The sequence below is a fragment of the Lepidochelys kempii genome, chromosome 28 (assembly GCF_965140285.1).
Source record: "Lepidochelys kempii isolate rLepKem1 chromosome 28, rLepKem1.hap1, whole genome shotgun sequence".
In the NCBI taxonomy this organism is placed as follows: Eukaryota; Metazoa; Chordata; order Testudines; family Cheloniidae; genus Lepidochelys; species Lepidochelys kempii.
Genome location: NC_136407.1, coordinates 6,312,014 through 6,327,527, shown reverse-complemented (window position 1 = coordinate 6,327,527; position 15,514 = coordinate 6,312,014). Strand labels below are relative to the sequence as shown.

General features: G+C 55.4%; 1 protein-coding gene across 1 annotated transcript in view; it reads right to left on the bottom strand.

The window, feature by feature from the left end:
• Positions 1-832: 832 nt before the first annotated feature.
• Positions 833-15,514, bottom strand: part of LOC140904265 (butyrophilin subfamily 2 member A2) — a 52,268-nt gene continuing 37,586 nt past the window's right edge. The window contains exons 15-18 of the mRNA XM_073326760.2: positions 12,092-12,112; positions 10,089-10,109; positions 9,958-9,984; positions 833-2,967 (exon numbers count right to left, since the gene is read on the bottom strand). Of these exons, the coding sequence (XP_073182861.2) occupies positions 2,372-2,967; positions 9,958-9,984; positions 10,089-10,109; positions 12,092-12,112 (665 nt within the window). The 3' untranslated portion in view covers positions 833-2,371. The remainder of the gene's footprint in view (positions 2,968-9,957; positions 9,985-10,088; positions 10,110-12,091; positions 12,113-15,514) is intronic.

Sequence of the window (15,514 nt, the reverse complement as noted above, 5' to 3'; positions counted from 1 at the left end):
GGGACCCCTCAGCTGGGTCCATTTTGGGGGGCAGTGAGCCAGACAACCACGTCTGCCCTTCACTCCATGTCCCAGCCAGCCCCAAACTGAAACTCCCTCCAGCCCCTCCTCCTCTGGGCTTTGTTCCTTTCCCGGGCCAGGAGGTCACCGGATTCCTTTGTTCTCCAACCCTTTAGCTCTCACCTCCCAGGGGGAAGGGCCCAGGCCATCAGTGGCCAGGAAACAGGGTGTTGGCCATTCTCTGTGTCCAGACTCCTGCACACACCGGCCCTCTAGGGCTCTGCAATGATCATACAGCCTTACCCCACCACCTAGATACTTAAGAACTGCCTAGGGGAAACTGAGGCACCCCCACACTATTCAGAGGAAACATTAAGAACAGTCCCACTTCGTCACACATGGTTGCGGCAGTTATCGTGGCATTTCACTTCTCTCCATCGCTAGTAAGTCCCTTGGTAAACTGTTGCTGAAAAGGCGTCAGGTTATTGCAGATGATGTACTCCCTGAATCCCAGTGTGGTGTTCGTTTATCATACAGCACTGCCAACATGCTATTTACCCTCCGCCAATTACAGGAGAAAGCTTCTGAACAAGAAATGCCTTCGTACGGTGCCTTTGTCGACCTTAGTAAGGTGTTCGACTGTGTCAGATGCTTGTCTGTCTGGTGCTTTTTTGCCAAGTTTGGCTGCCCAGACAAACTAATCAACCTTATACGCGGCTTCCATGACAACATGCAGGCCCACGTATCAGTGGATGCCAACTCCTCTGGTCCCTTTCCTGTAGCCCATGGGGTTACGCAGAGATGGACACAGGAGTTGTCTTTGACACAGCACACAGGTACACAGGTTTTATTTACACGTTGAAGTTGCAGACGGAGGTGGCTGCCACTAGGGGACCGGCAGCGGTAGCCCGAGGGCAAAAAGATACACAAGTGGACATAAAATAAATGATTCCCACTATCTCACCATTCACATTTCTCATAGGAACGATCAGTGCTTGAATTACATTTGTGTGTGAAATGGGGGTGAATTTAAAACGATTGAAAATATTTTTAAAATAAAAAGGTATAAACATTTTAATACATTTTATTGATACTATTATTCATACTAAACTTGGTTGCCCTTCCCCCACGGCAGAGGGGCACACAGAAGAGGATCAGGACCAGCTGTGCCCCCAAAAGACAGGCCAACCCTCCAAATCAGACCAGACCCGCCTCCCTCCCCAGACCAAAATCCCTAAACTGGACCCTTCCAGTTTAAACCAGATTAGACCTCTCTATGAACCAACCCCTCTCAACCTGAACTTCCCCACTGCCCAAGCTCCTCCCAAACATCTATTCCCAAACCAGACCCTCCTGAATTCCCAGCTGGACTACTCTCGAGAGAGATGGATTTAAAGTCCCCGGAATTCAAGGTGAAGGCTCCCGTTGACTTCAGTTTGCTTTGAATGAGGCTCTAAGACACCATAAAGCACTGGGACTAAACGTAAGAACAGCCTTATTGGGTCAGACCGAAGGTCCATCTAGCCCAGTGTCCTGTCTTCCAACAGTGGCCAGGGCCAGGTGTCCCAGAGGGAATGAACAGAACAGCGAATCATCAAGTGATCCATCCTCTCTCTCCCATTCCCAGCTTCTGGCAAACAGAGGCTAGGGACACCCTCCCTGCCCAACCTGGCTAATAGCCATTGATGGACCTATCCTCCATGAATTTGTCTAGTTCTTTTTTAACCCTGTTATAGTCTTGACCCTCACAACATCCTCTGGCAAGGAGTTCCACAGGTTGACTGTGTTGTGTGAAGAAATACTTCCTTTTCTTTGTTTTAAACCTGCTGCCTCTTAATTTCATTTGGTGACCCCCAGTCCTTGTGTTACGAGAAGGAGTAAATGACACTTCCTTATTTACTTTCGCCACACCAGGCATGATTTTATAGACCTCTCTCATCTCCCACCCCCCCGCACATCTTGTGATCTGGGCTCTTCCCTTCCTGCTGCTGCAGCCTCCTCACCACCCTTGGCCAAAGCAGCCACCCATGAGATTGGCACCCATACACCCCTCTGCTCCTGCAGCCTCCCCCTCTAGGGTTGCTTGGTTGCCAATATTGGTTGGACATATGCCTGGAGGTTTCATCATGTGATATAATCTTTAATTAAAGATTAATCTTTAATTCCTGGAGACTGCATGACAATCCTGGGGGGGTTGGCAATCCTATCCCCCATCCACTTCTCTGCCCCCTCCCCTTCCCCAGCTGATGCTGAGAACTGAAAGGGGAGGGGATGGCAGGAGAAAGGCAGGTAATGCCCTTTACCCCCAGGGGAACAGGCCTGGGGGCTGGTCAGTGCTGAGAGGGGACAGTCTCTGCTGCGGGTGTCACTGTCAGGGACAGATACTCCCTTTGGCCTGAGCTGGGCCTGGGCAGATGATCAGGGGAGACATATTTGTACCCCCTTTATTGTATTCAGGATTGAAATAAGGGCGGAGCGTCCCAGAGATGCTGTCAGGGAAAGTGAAGAGATGGGACTTGTCAGTCACATTGTAAAACGAGACCTCGCCCGCCTCATAGTCCAGGAAAATCCCCACCTGGCTGGGCCTGACACTCACGGGGAGGGGAGTCGGGGGGGAGGTGTTGGCCCTTAATTGATCACCCTCCTGCCATATTGTCCAGTATCCATTCGCAGGTACAAATAGAATATGCCCCTTCCTGCTCACATTTTCCCTACAGACCCCCAGATACCAGACATTTTTGTCTCCGACCTCCACCTCCCAGTAACGCCTCCCGCCCGTGAATCCCTCAGCACCCAGGACAGCCGCCATAGTATCAAATCTCTCAGGATTGTCAGGCAGATCCTGGTGCTCGTCTCTGTGTCGCACCCGTTTCCGATCCTCGGACAGGACGAGGTAGGGATTTGCTGTGTCGGGATCCAGAGTCACATCCACTGGGGAGAAAGTCACAGTCAGTGCTGGGCTGGTCACTGGGATCAAAGGGAAATTAACTCGAGTTCCTATGGCTCAGTGTTGCGGGGTTGCTGTGCATTAAGGGGAGGGCAGGGCCTCCTCCGATGAGAGAACTTGAGGGGAACGATGGGGCAGAGGTGGCGGGAGGGCAGGCATTGGGGGCAGCAGAGGAGGGAAGGGGCTAGCACCTGAGGGGCAGGGGAAGGGGGCCACAGTGTGGGAGGAGAAGAGGAGAGGGGTAAATCGGAGGCAGAGGGAAGGTGAGGAGACGTTCAGCTGCAAGGGGGCAGATTGGGGTGAGGAGAGGGGCAGGTCTTAGGCGGACAGAGGGAGGTGAGGGAAGGGCCAAGCTGCAGGAGGCAGGGGGTGAAGAGAGGGGCAGGTGCCAAGGGGGAGCATGCTCCAGGGGTGGTGGGGGTGAGAGACAGCCAGGCCCCAAGGAATCTCCGTTGCTTCAGGCCGTGTGTGGTTGGTTTGTTACCGTGACCAGGTGAAAAGGAAAGGAGGACTTGTGTCACCTTAGAGACGAACCCATTTATTTGAGCGTAAGCTTTCGTGGGCTACAGCTGACTTCCTCGGATGCAATGCTGTAGCCCACGAAAGCTCATGCTCAAATAAATCGGTTCGTCTCTAAGGTGCGACAAGTCCTCCTGTTCTTTTTGCGGATACAGACTAACACGGCTGCTACTCTGAAACCTGTAATAGTGTTGTAACTCCCATCTGTGCCTCACTTTCCCCTGTATTCTCCATGACTACCCAGCGGGGGAGAAAGGACAGAGTTGCGAGACACAGGAGGCGTGTGTCACCCGGCTGTCTGAGCCTGACGGGGGCCATTGAAAAGGACTGGCTGAGGCTCTCCCCGTATCAATGGAAAATCAGAGAAAACAATGGAAAACCAGGACATTGACACCTAACACCCAAGGACCCAGGGGCAGATGGATTTTCCCACCTCTCGCGGGGAAGCTGGGCAGACCCCAGCTCAAGAACAAAGGAGTGAAGGTGTGAGGTGGGGGGATAAAGTGTTGGCTTCTGGAGGAAGCTGAGGGTTCTTTGACCTGGGAACGGACTAAGGAGGTCAGACAGAGCCTGAACATGGGGTTCACTGCAGCTTGGTGGGCTCTGGGCTGTACTGAATGGACACTTGCTTTCACCTGCACGTCTCTGTGCTGGCCTGAGGGCTCCCAGACTCTGCAGCGTGGCCCCCTCATAGACTCATAGACTATCAGAGTTGGAAGGGACCTCAGGAGATCATCTAGTCCAACCCCCTGCTCAAAGCAGGGCCTCGTTTTGCAAAGGCTGCCTGTGTCCCCACGAATACGCACGGCAAGCAGGGAGCCCTGAAAGGGCCCAGAACAAGCCTCCGGCAGCGATCTGGCTGGGCTGGATTCACCGCAGCGAGCAACGGAGGGAGTCAGAGATCGCTGGTGCCGCTGGCCCAGTCTTGGCGCTTTGGAGGCCACGGGCAACTGTGTGGGTTCTTGGGGCCTGGCACGCTGAAGGGATCACCGCCAGGTGACTGGTTCCAGTCTGAGCACAGACCAGACCGTGTGACGACGAAGAGCAGGTCAGGGCCCTCTCCCCACACACTGGTCAGGCAGCCCTGTTCCGGGGGGAAGTGGGACTCTCCATGCCAGCTGGACCTACAGTCACCACAAGCGGCCAGGCCCGCCCCTCGCCTGTCACGCTGGGAACTTTCCCACCAAGACTCTGCAGCCAGTTTCATCTACACTGCCCAGGGCAGTGAATTTAGCCCGCTTTAATTGAATTGTCTCATTGGAATGGGTAAGGCAACTCCCATCTTTTCATGTACCGTGTATAGATCTCTTCCCACTGTATTTTCCACTCCATGCATTGGATGAAGTGGATTTTACCCACGAAAGCTTGTGCCCAAATAAATCGGTTAGTCTCTAAGGTGCCACAAGGACTCCCCGTGGTTATCACCTGGGTTGACAGGCTTGGGCTCATGGGGCTCAAGATCGCTGTGTAGACGTTTGGGCTCAGGCTGGCTTTCATGTAAGATCTCACTTCGCATGCTTCGGTGAACCCCCTCCCTGAGCTGCAAAGCCTACACCCCTCACATTACCGCCATATCGGGAGCCCAGGTCTGTCGCCCCAGCTCTGAGAGTCCCTGCCGCGGGTTGTGGAGATGAACCCTTTGTGTTCAAAACACGAGACTTTGCTCAAAGCCGAGCGCTTGATTTTCTCCCTGCACTCAGCCAGATTGGCCTAAAATATCCAGAGATTTCCCCCCAGGCTGGAGAGCGCTAAGGAGACATTATAGGAGGGAAGGAGTGAGGCGGGATGATCGGGGTTAATATGGGAAGCATCTCCTGGCCTTAGCTCTGGAGTCACAACCAGGCTCCATAATAACAACCTCCCTTGCTCCCCGCCGAGGATCTAGGCGCCCCGGCTTTGCCAGCAGCGTGTGTGAGTCCCCTCCGTGCAGATCTCTGGCCTATGGGGCTGACGTGCTTCCCCGTGACTCTTCAGGGCTCGTGCACGCCTCGAACAGCTGCTCCAGGCTGGGGCTGCCCAGACACTCCTCCCAGAGTTTACAGGCCCTGCAGGCCCCGATAGGAAGAGGTTTCTCTGGGTCCCTGAGCTTTGACAGCGTTTCTGCTCCTGGCCCAGCTCTTCCTGCCCCTGTGGTGCTGACCGGCTGCACCCGCTGGGAGAACCGGGTCTGCCCCTCACCGCGCAGGCAGGGATATTGTCTGTGTCCACGTACCCTCCCCCCAATTCCTGGGATGGGGAACAGCAGCCCCGGGGTCCCTCCCTTCACCCTGCCCCGGGCAGGAGAGTGAGAGCCCTTGGCCTCCTGGGCACGGGGGCCTCCCGGCAGAGATTCCTAGGTCAGCGTGAAAAGTGTCTCCACCCGGAGAGCTCTGCACACCCAGCAAATACAAAGATGCCCCTGGGATGAGGTGCTGGATCTGGTACTAACCCCCTCACCCTACCTCTGGAGGAGAGGGGGCCTCGGGGCAGCGTCAGTGGGTTCGGTGCTGGGGCCCGATGATGCCTGCCTCCCCATACTGGGGGCCCAGTCTCAAGGGGAGGACACGTGGCCACCCCATGTCTCTTCTCCCCTGAGCTCAGCCCCGGGCTGCCCCTTCCTGCCCGGGCGGGAATGAGCGAGCTCTCCCCCTGCCCCCTGTCTCTTCTCCCCTGTTACCTGTGGGGGCAGGGGGAGAGCTCGCTCATTCCCGCCGCCCCAGCCAGGCTCTCTCAGGAAGCCACTACGCTCGCTGCATGGTGCGGGCATCCGTGAGCAACTGCATCAGGAGCAGCTGGTCCAGCACCTTCTGCTCTCCACCGCCAGGGCCAGGGGCCGAGCGTGCTGGGGGGCAGGCCCGGCGGGAGAAGGGAACTCCTCCCTCTCCCCGCAGCAGGCCGATCTGGGGGCGGGAGGGGGGGCACTCTGGGGGCACCGCCCCCCCCCCCCGCCAAACCAGCCCACCCTGCTTCCCCCCCGCGCTGCGGAAACTGCCGTGCTCACACTTGGTGACACCCCCCAGTGGGAAGGGCGAGGGCACTGGGTACAATCTTCAGCAAGGGAGGCGGAGGCTGGAGATTCGGAAACACGTTCCCACGCTCAGGGCAGTGAAGCTCTGGACCCAGCTCCAAGGCAATCATAGACTCTCAGGGGTGGAAGGGCCCTCAGGAGGTCATCGAGTCCAACCCCCTGCTCAAGCCCCAGTTTTTGGCCCCGATCCCTAAATGGCCCCCTCAAGGATTGAACTCACAACCCTGGGTTGAGCAGGCCAAAGCTCAAACCACTGAGCTCTCCCTCCCCATCACCGACAGACCGTAAGAACAGGTTGGCCAAAGGCCTGTTGGGTTGGCCTAGGTCCTGCCCCAGTACAGGGAGCTGGACTAGGCGAGCTCTCAGCGTCCCTTCCAGCTAGGTTACAGCTCTGGTGCTGGGCCCAGGGCCCCGGGGGCTGGCGTTAACAGTGTTACTGATCACAGCAGCTGGTAGCTCAGCGTCCCTGCCAGGTATAAGTAGGGTCATTACCAGTACGGCTCAGCCGGGTGTTCCTGGGTTGTGTGGACTGGACCTGGGGTTGCCACCTGTCCAGGTTTTCATGGGATCAGCCCGTTGTTCAGGTCATTGTCCTGGGAAATCTGAGAGCCCGTGCAGGATGTTAAAAGTCCTGGGTTTGTCAGTGGCTGTAGTGGGGCGGGGGCCGGGGGGGGGGGGGAAGCTGTGGGGTGGCGTTAACTGCTCAAAGGGAGCTCTAGCTCCAGAGCGGACCGGGAATCGGGAGACGAGGAGCTCAGGGCCGCTAGGGCCCGGTCACCACCGTGGAAGTACCAGCCGTGACGTTTAACTGCCGGACGGCAGTGGGGTGGATCTGGTGCCAGGTCCTGCTTGCCAAGGCTGGTGCCCAGGGCAGGGAGAGGAAGAGAAGCCTGAGCGGGCTGGTGCCCTCTCCCAGGGTGGGCTGGGACACGCTGCTTAGGGTGAAGAGACAGGGGGTGTATGTGGAGCCGGCAGATGTGCCATTTTTTGCACCTCAGAGGGGGCAACTGCAACAGGACCCCCCCCCCACAGTTTGTGTAACTGACCCGAGTGCCCCCCTCCCTTCCAGCTGTGTGTCGTAGGATACCCCAGAGTACATGGAGCCCTGGGCCAGTGGTGCTGCAAGGTGTGTGCATGTCCCGTAGGGTCTCTAATCCCCGCTGGAACTGCCTGGACTCCCCCAGCGTGCCCCAGGAGACGCGCGCGGTCCGGCGGCCCGGACTCCCCCAGCGTGCCCCAGGAGACGCGCGCGGTCCGGCGGCCCGGACTCCCCCAGCGTGCCCCAGGAGACGGGCGCGGTCCGGCGGCCCGGACTCCCCCAGCGTGCCCCAGGAGACGCGCGCGGTCCGGCGGCCCGGGCTCCCCCAGCGTGCACCAAGAGACGCGCGCGGTCCGGCGGCCCGGACTCCCCCAGCGTGCACCAAGAGACGCGCGCGGTCCGGCGGCCCGGACTCCCCCAGCGTGCCCCAGGAGACGCGCGCGGTCCGGCGGCCCGGGCTCCCCCAGCGTGCCCCAGGAGACGCGCGCGGTCCGGCGGCCCGGGCTCCCCCAGCGTGCCCCAGGAGACGCGCGCGGTCCGGCGGCCCGGGCTCCCCCAGCGTGCACCAAGAGACGCGCGCGGTCCGGCGGCCCGGACTCCCCCAGCGTGCCCCAGGAGACGCGCGCGGTCCGGCGGCCCGGACTCCCCCAGCGTGCCCCAGGAGACGCGCGCGGTCCGGCGGCCCGGACTCCCCCAGCGTGCCCCAGGAGACGGGCGCGGTCCGGCGGCCCGGACTCCCCCAGCGTGCCCCAGGAGACGCGCGCGGTCCGGCGGCCCGGGCTCCCCCAGCGTGCACCAAGAGACGCGCGCGGTCCGGCGGCCCGGACTCCCCCAGCGTGCACCAAGAGACGCGCGCGGTCCGGCGGCCCGGACTCCCCCAGCGTGCCCCAGGAGACGCGCGCGGTCCGGCGGCCCGGGCTCCCCCAGCGTGCCCCAGGAGACGCGCGCGGTCCGGCGGCCCGGGCTCCCCCAGCGTGCACCAAGAGACGCGCGCGGTCCGGCGGCCCGGACTCCCCCAGCGTGCCCCAGGAGACGCGCGCGGTCCGGCGGCCTAGGAGACGCGCGCGGTCTGGCAGCATGCTGGGTACAAAGACACACACACAGCTCAGCCACAGTTGTGTGGCAGAAGAGCTGCCGTGTGGGCACACTTTTTTGTAACTGTACGGGGAGTGTCCTAAACTGGTTATAAAAAATGTCTGCCCTTGGAGTGGGGACAGGTCTTCCTTCTGAACAGCCCTCTACTGGTCCTGTTACACTAGAAGGAAACTGGGGGCTAAAGCTCAGTCTGAGCATGGAAACCCTGCTGTTGGGAAGACAGCTGAGTAGTTCAATGCAAATTGAGGGGAGGGGAGGGACAGGGTCCAGAGGGACCTAGACAAATTGGAGGATTGGGCCAAAAGAAATCTGATGAGGTTCAAGAAGGACAAGTGCAGAGTCCTGCCCTTAGGACGGAAGAATCCCATGCACCGCTACAGACTACAGACCGACTGGCTCGGCAGCAGTTCTGCAGAAAAGGACCTAGGGGTGACAGTAGACGAGAAGCTGGAGATGAGTCAGCAGTGTGCCCTTGTTGCCAAGAAGGCCAGTGGCATTTTGGGGATGTATAAACAGGGGCATTGCCAGCAGATCGAGGGAGGTGATCGTCCCCCTCTATTCGACACTGGTGAGGCCTCGTCTGGAGTACTGTGTCCAGTTTTGGGCCCCACACTACAAGAAGGATTTGGAAAGAGTCCAGCGGAGGGCAACGAAAATGATGAGGGGACTGGAACACATGACTTATGAGGAGAGGCTGAGGGAACTGGGGATGTTTAGTCTGCAGAAGAGAAGAATGAGGGGGGATTTGATAGCTGCTTTCAACTACCTGACAGGGGGTTCCAAAGAGGATGGAGCTCGGCTGGTCTCAGTGGTGGCAGATGACAGAACGAGGAGTGATGGTCTCAAGTTGCAGTGGGGGAGGTTTAGATTGGATATTAGGAAACACTTTTTCTCAGGAGGGTGGTGAAGCACTGGAATGCGTTACCTAGGGAGGTGGTGGAATCTCCTTCCTTAGAGGTTTTTAAGGCCCGGCTTGACAAAGCGCTGGCTGGGATGATTTAGTTGGGGTTGGTCCTGCTTTGAGCAGGGGGTGGGACTAGGTGACCTCCTGAGGTCCTTCCAACCCTGATCTTCTATGTAATTATGGGCAGATAAGAATGTCCAGCCTGCAGAACCCAGGTACCACCCTGGAAAAGTGACAGCAGGCAGTATTTCCTCATAATCAGCACTTTCCCAAAGGGGGCGTGTCCCTGCCCTGCAAGAAACCTGGGGTGTAATCTGCTCCCCGTGACCTTGCTGTTTCTAGCCTATTGACTGTCATAGGGAAATGTTCTGTAGGGAAAGGAGCAGAGCGCTCCCAGGGGGAGGTGGGTCTCACCATGGATAAAATATCAGCAACATGTACCGTACCTGCGTAGATCTGGGCGCTTCTCCACCCTGTAACCAAACACAGACAGAGGGGTGAGAATGCCCGTGAACACAGACACACTGAACAGGAAACAATGTCACACAAGGGCGATACTGGGGGGAAGGGAACTTACTGATCTCAGCCTCGAGTTTGGCTAAAAATAAAACACAGAGAAACAGGTCAGTATCGCATTATGTTGAAGAAGGAAAGCGAGTCAAAAATACTTTAAAGCAGAGAAGTTAAAATCCTCAGAGTGAGCCAGGAGGCTACATCAGCAACCAGAGCCTGGCACCTCCTGGGCAACAAAGGAATCAGCAAAGGGAGAAATACAGTAACCCCGTCCTGGCCAGCTGCAAGAGGTTGTTAGCCCTGTGAAGTCAGCAGAAAGAAGAAAAGTACATCAGGTGAAGTGTATGTACAAGAGGGTACTCAAATACACTGAAAGGCAGCAAATCTCAAACTATAAGAGGAAATGGTATTTTATATGATGCATAATAAGCCTGTGAAATTCCTCACCCCAAGATAGCACTGAGGCTAAGCAGTAAAACAAAAGGACATTTACATGGCTAAAGAGAAGATGAAGATTTACACTGGGTAGGATTAAAAGCAAAACAGGCAAGCAAAGGAAAAAAAACCCAAATGGACAAAGGATTCAAAAAGGCCCCGGCATTGATATGGAAATGCAAATATCCAGAGTTGTGACCGTTCTCAAAAACACAAGCATTCTCTAAGGGAGAGAAACCTCCTCCTGCTTCAGGGCACAAGGCAAACGCTAACTGATGGGGGTCAGGAAGGAACTTTCCCTGGGGGCAGGTTAGTCCATCGGGCATTCGGGGGGTTTCACGTACCTTCCCCTGAAACAGCAAGTGCCGGCCACTGTAAGAAGCAGGATCCCAGACTAGCTTAGCCTGAGTCCGATTTGCTCTGGCAACAATTCATGTGTTCTGAAAAGCTTCTGTTTTAGAGCCTGATTCAGCAAACCACTTAAGCACATGCTGAATGGGGATGGACTGACTCATGGCTTAAAAAGCAGCATGTGCTTAATTACCCTGCTGAATTGGGGCACCAGTGAAAACACATTTAAAGGCCTGTCTAGATAAAGATCCCCGGCTCCTATGAAAACAAACGATTATTACTGGCTGAGGGAAGTGAAGCCCTCACACTCAGCTCAGTGGTGTTTCTGTTGGTCTGTAACGTGATAACTTCTGAAAGTTAAAACACATCCCATCAGTGCCAAGGCTTCAGGGTGTTGTCTAGGCATCAGTGGGCAGAAACCTCCTGATTTTTGGTAAAAATTGGAACACTGGCAAAGCCTGATTTCCACTAAAATCACCATTTGATTCCCTCAGGATCTAGTGTGGGGCAGTGACCTCAGGGTTTAGGGTGAGGGCTTAGGGTGGGCCCTTCATCCCGCTCCAGCCATCCCCGTCCAGCCAGGTATCTTGTCCCCAATCCAGCCAGCCCCCATGCAGCCAGACACCTCACTCCACCACTCCCCTCCTCCCCCAGTCAGAACCCTATTGATTTTGGTGAGAATCAGAAAAATGGAAATGGATCTGCCCGGGGTGTGTGTGTGTGTGAAGGACCTGGCCGCAGGAGGACGGAGGGCTCGCCTGGGTGTACAGCTCAGCCTACCTGAGCAACAAAGCGTGTGCCCCTCTCTATGTTATGGCTGTGCTCAGACCTCACCGGCCAGCCTAGGCCAGTGCAGGGCACTTCACAGCTGCCAGTCCCTGCCCCCAAAATGCTCAGTCAAACCAAACAAGACAGACACAGGGTGGGGAAGGGGCAGAGCATACGAGCGGAGTGACCACAGCGATGGCCGAAACGGCGCATCAGTGCCATCATTTAACAATCGTGCTGGCTACCCGGACAGCAGAATGAACCCAAACCTGCTCCCTCCCCGGGCTGTGTGGGAGTGATAAATCCCCTGTGAGTGGGGCTTGGGTCTGTTCAGTCCGTGTCCTGACTGCGAGGGACAAGGGGCAGAGCATCTCTGCACACGGCACACACTAAACTGACTTTCTGTTCATAGGGAGAGTTCTGAATAGCTCCCCTGGAGGTCAATGAAACTTGGTGCAAAGTCTCAGTGAACTCCATTTTTCAAAGTCCCCGCAGTGAACAAAGGGACCTTACCTTTCTCTGCAAGGTGTGCCTCTGAAAGTCAATAAGACAGATGTATTACACAGTAGAAAATTTAACTTCAGTTATTGCAAACGCATCGGAATATTTTTTTTTCCAACTGGTAGGAAGTGGAATACACCCAAGAGTGCTCTGCGTAAGGGGACTGTTGGACCCTTACTAAAACGTAATGGGGGTTTTTGGTTGGCCCTCTCCCAGAACCCCCCCCCCCCGCAAAAAAAGGGGGAAAGTCCAATGAGAAATCGAGATCCTGAGACTAACAGTTCCCAGGGACAATGAGGAAGGGCCGGCGCAACAGGTCAGCCTGGGGAGGGATAGCTCAGTGGTTTGAGCATTGGCCTGCTAAACCAGGGTTGTGAGTTCCATCCTTGAGGGGGCCATTTAGGGATGTTGGGGATCGGTCCCGCTTTGAGCAGGGGGTTGGACTAGATGACCTCCTGAGGTCCCTTCCAACCCTGATATTCTATGACAGGGCGGGCAGGCCAATGAAGGAGTCACCAGGACCGCGGGTCCCATCCTTCCTGTCAGCTGGAACTACCTGGGCTAGCGTGGGGCTGAGCTAAGGAGAGGGCAGGAGCCGAAGAATTGCTGGGGAGCAGAGATGTGCTGACCGGAGCCAGAGGGGCTGGAAAAGCAGCCCAGGGAGCTGCATTGGAGCTGGAGCAGTCCGGAGCCGGGTGCAGTGAGCAGCTGGGGAGAACGAAGGGGACCCTGGGCTGTGGGCCCAGCGCAGGAAGATGCCTCCAGCCAAGAGGCCTTGCAGGGCAGGGGTGATGCTGGGAAGAAGGCTGCCACCACCCAGGGGCATGTGTCGACCTGCAGCAAAGCCAGGGCCTGGGCAGGAGGCCTGGGATGTGTGAAGAACAGACTGTGAACTGCCCTTGCAACCCAGAGATGGCTGGCTGTGATGTCCCCGTGCCACAGAGCGGAGTGACAGGTTTTCCTTTAACCTTTCCCATTTTCCCTTTTTTTTTTTTTATTAGTTGCTGTTTAATAAATTGTATTTGCTTTGAACGGTATGGAATTATCAAGTCAGTGGGTCGGAGAAGTGCCCAGGGCAGAGAGAGCCCCCCGGAGTGGGGACACCCTAGCTCCTGTTCTAAGTGACCACAGCAGGGTTGGGGGTCGAGCCCCCCAGGAATCCCGGGCCCAGCCTTGTTGGGGTTACGAGGACTCTGCCAGACAGGAGAGTGGAAGGGGAGTCCTCCAGGGCAGGGAGGCCACTGGGTAAGGAAGTGGGAGCGAGGACTCAGATCCTTTTCATAGCCCACTTCACCAGGGTCGTGTATAAGGCAGGAAAGTTCCCCACAATAGGAGGACCATTCCCCCTGTCATAAATATAAAGGGAAGGGTAAACACCTTTAAAATCCCTCCTGGCCAGAGGAAAGCTCCTCTCACCTGTAAAGGATTAAGGAGCTAAAGGTAACCTTGCTGGCACCTGACCAAAATGACCAATGAGGAGACAAGGTACTTTCAAAAGCTGGGAGGAGGGAGAAAAACAAAGGGTCGGGGTCTTTCTGTGTGATGCTTTTGCCGGGAACAGAAAAAGGAATGGAGTCTTAGAATTTACTGAGTAATCTAGCTAGGTAGGCGTTAGATTATGATTTCTTTAAATGGCTGAGAAAATAGCTGTGCTGAATAGAATGAATATTCCTGTCTGTGTGTCTTTTTTGTAACTTAAGGTTTTGCCTAGAGGGATTCTGTATGTTTTGAATCTGATTACCCTGTAAGGTATTTACTATCCTGAGTTTACAGAGGTGATTCCTTTACTTTTTTTCATCAATTGAAATTCTTCTTTTAAGAACCTGAATGCTTTTTCATTGTTCTTAAGATCCAAGGGTCTGGGTCTGTGTTCACCTATGCAAATTGGTGAGGATTTTTATCAAACCTTCCCCGGGAAAGGGGGTGTTGGGCTTGGGGAGGATTTTTGGGGGGAAAGATGTTTCCAAGCGGGCTCTTTCCCTGTTATATATTTGTTAGACGCTTGATGGTGGCAGCAACAAAGTCCAAGGGCAAAAGGTAAAATAGTTTGTACCTTGGGGAAGTTTTAACCTAAGCCGGTAAAAATAAGCTTAGGGGGTTTTCATGCAGATCCCCACATCTGTACCCTAGAGTTCAGAGTGGGGAAGGAACCTTGACACCCCCGCTTACATAAGCCTAGCTCTTCCCACTGCCAGCATGATACTGGGGACTCAATGACTAGTGCAGCTGAAATGCTGAGTAAAAATGGCTGTTTCCTTTCCCTTTTGGCTGAGTGAAGCAAGGCCCCACATTGAACTCGATGGCATTTCTGTCTGTGATAGAATAACTTTTGAAAAAAACATCCCATCAGATCCAGCATTTCAGGGCATGTTTTAGGAATCAATAGGCAGAATCCTCATGGTTTTGGTAAAAACTGGAAATCTGTAGAAGCCTGATTTCCACTAAAATCACTGTTTGTTTGATCCCCCAAGATACAGGATGAGGCAGTGACCTTAGGGTTTAAGGTGAGGGTGAGGTTAGAGTTAGGGTTAGCAGGCCCCTCATCCCCACTCCAGTCAGTCCCCCCCCGCTGGACTTCTTGTCTCCTATTTAGCCAGCCTCTACCAGCTGGGTTCCTCACCTCTTGTATTCCAGCCAGGCCCCTCATCTCCCCACTCTGGTCCGAACCCTAGTGATTTATTTGGGTGAAAATCAGAAAAGCCTGATTTTGATGGAAATTAGTTTTTCCAGTTTTCTGCTTTTCTCCAAAATCAGTGGGATTCTGGCCAGAGTTGGGGGCAGAGGGAGCGGGACCCAGTTGAAGTGGGGGGGCCGAGGAGCCCAGCTGGATACTCCCCTGGGCCTATGTAAGCAATGAAGTCTGCAACCCTCTAGTTAAAGAATTGCCACATAATTGTGCTCCGTGGTTTAAACTCTTAGGGTGAGATTCTGTGCTTGGAACCTGCAGCCCAGGGGCATGTGAGGGCGAAGGTGACTTTAAGTCACCCCACCCACATCCTCCTGATCCTGGGTGCTCTGGATGCCAAAGCAGCCGCCAGTTTAACTCGAGGCTTCTCTGCAGGGGAAGATTACACCAGTGTAAGGTAAGGTGGGAATTTAAACCACTCTTGTTTTATGGGTACAATGCACCATGTAAGCGCTCTTACTGGGTATTTTTGTGGCTTAGCGTATGCCTTCAGTTCTGGCAGCCTTTCACTGTGTGCTGTGGCCCTCGCCCCGAATACCCCTCCTGTTCCCAGTCCCATCTCCCATACACCCGTACAATCGGGCTTTCGAGTGGGTTCTCTGCAGTGCCTCCCGCAGTTGGATCCAAGCCTTCTGGAGCCCTTTTACACGGCTCTGGTCCTTTTACTGCACATAAAGGATTGAAGTGGGGGTGAAAATCTCCCCCGCCATGTATTAATAAGTGTGCAGCCTTTCTGGGTATGAAGGTAG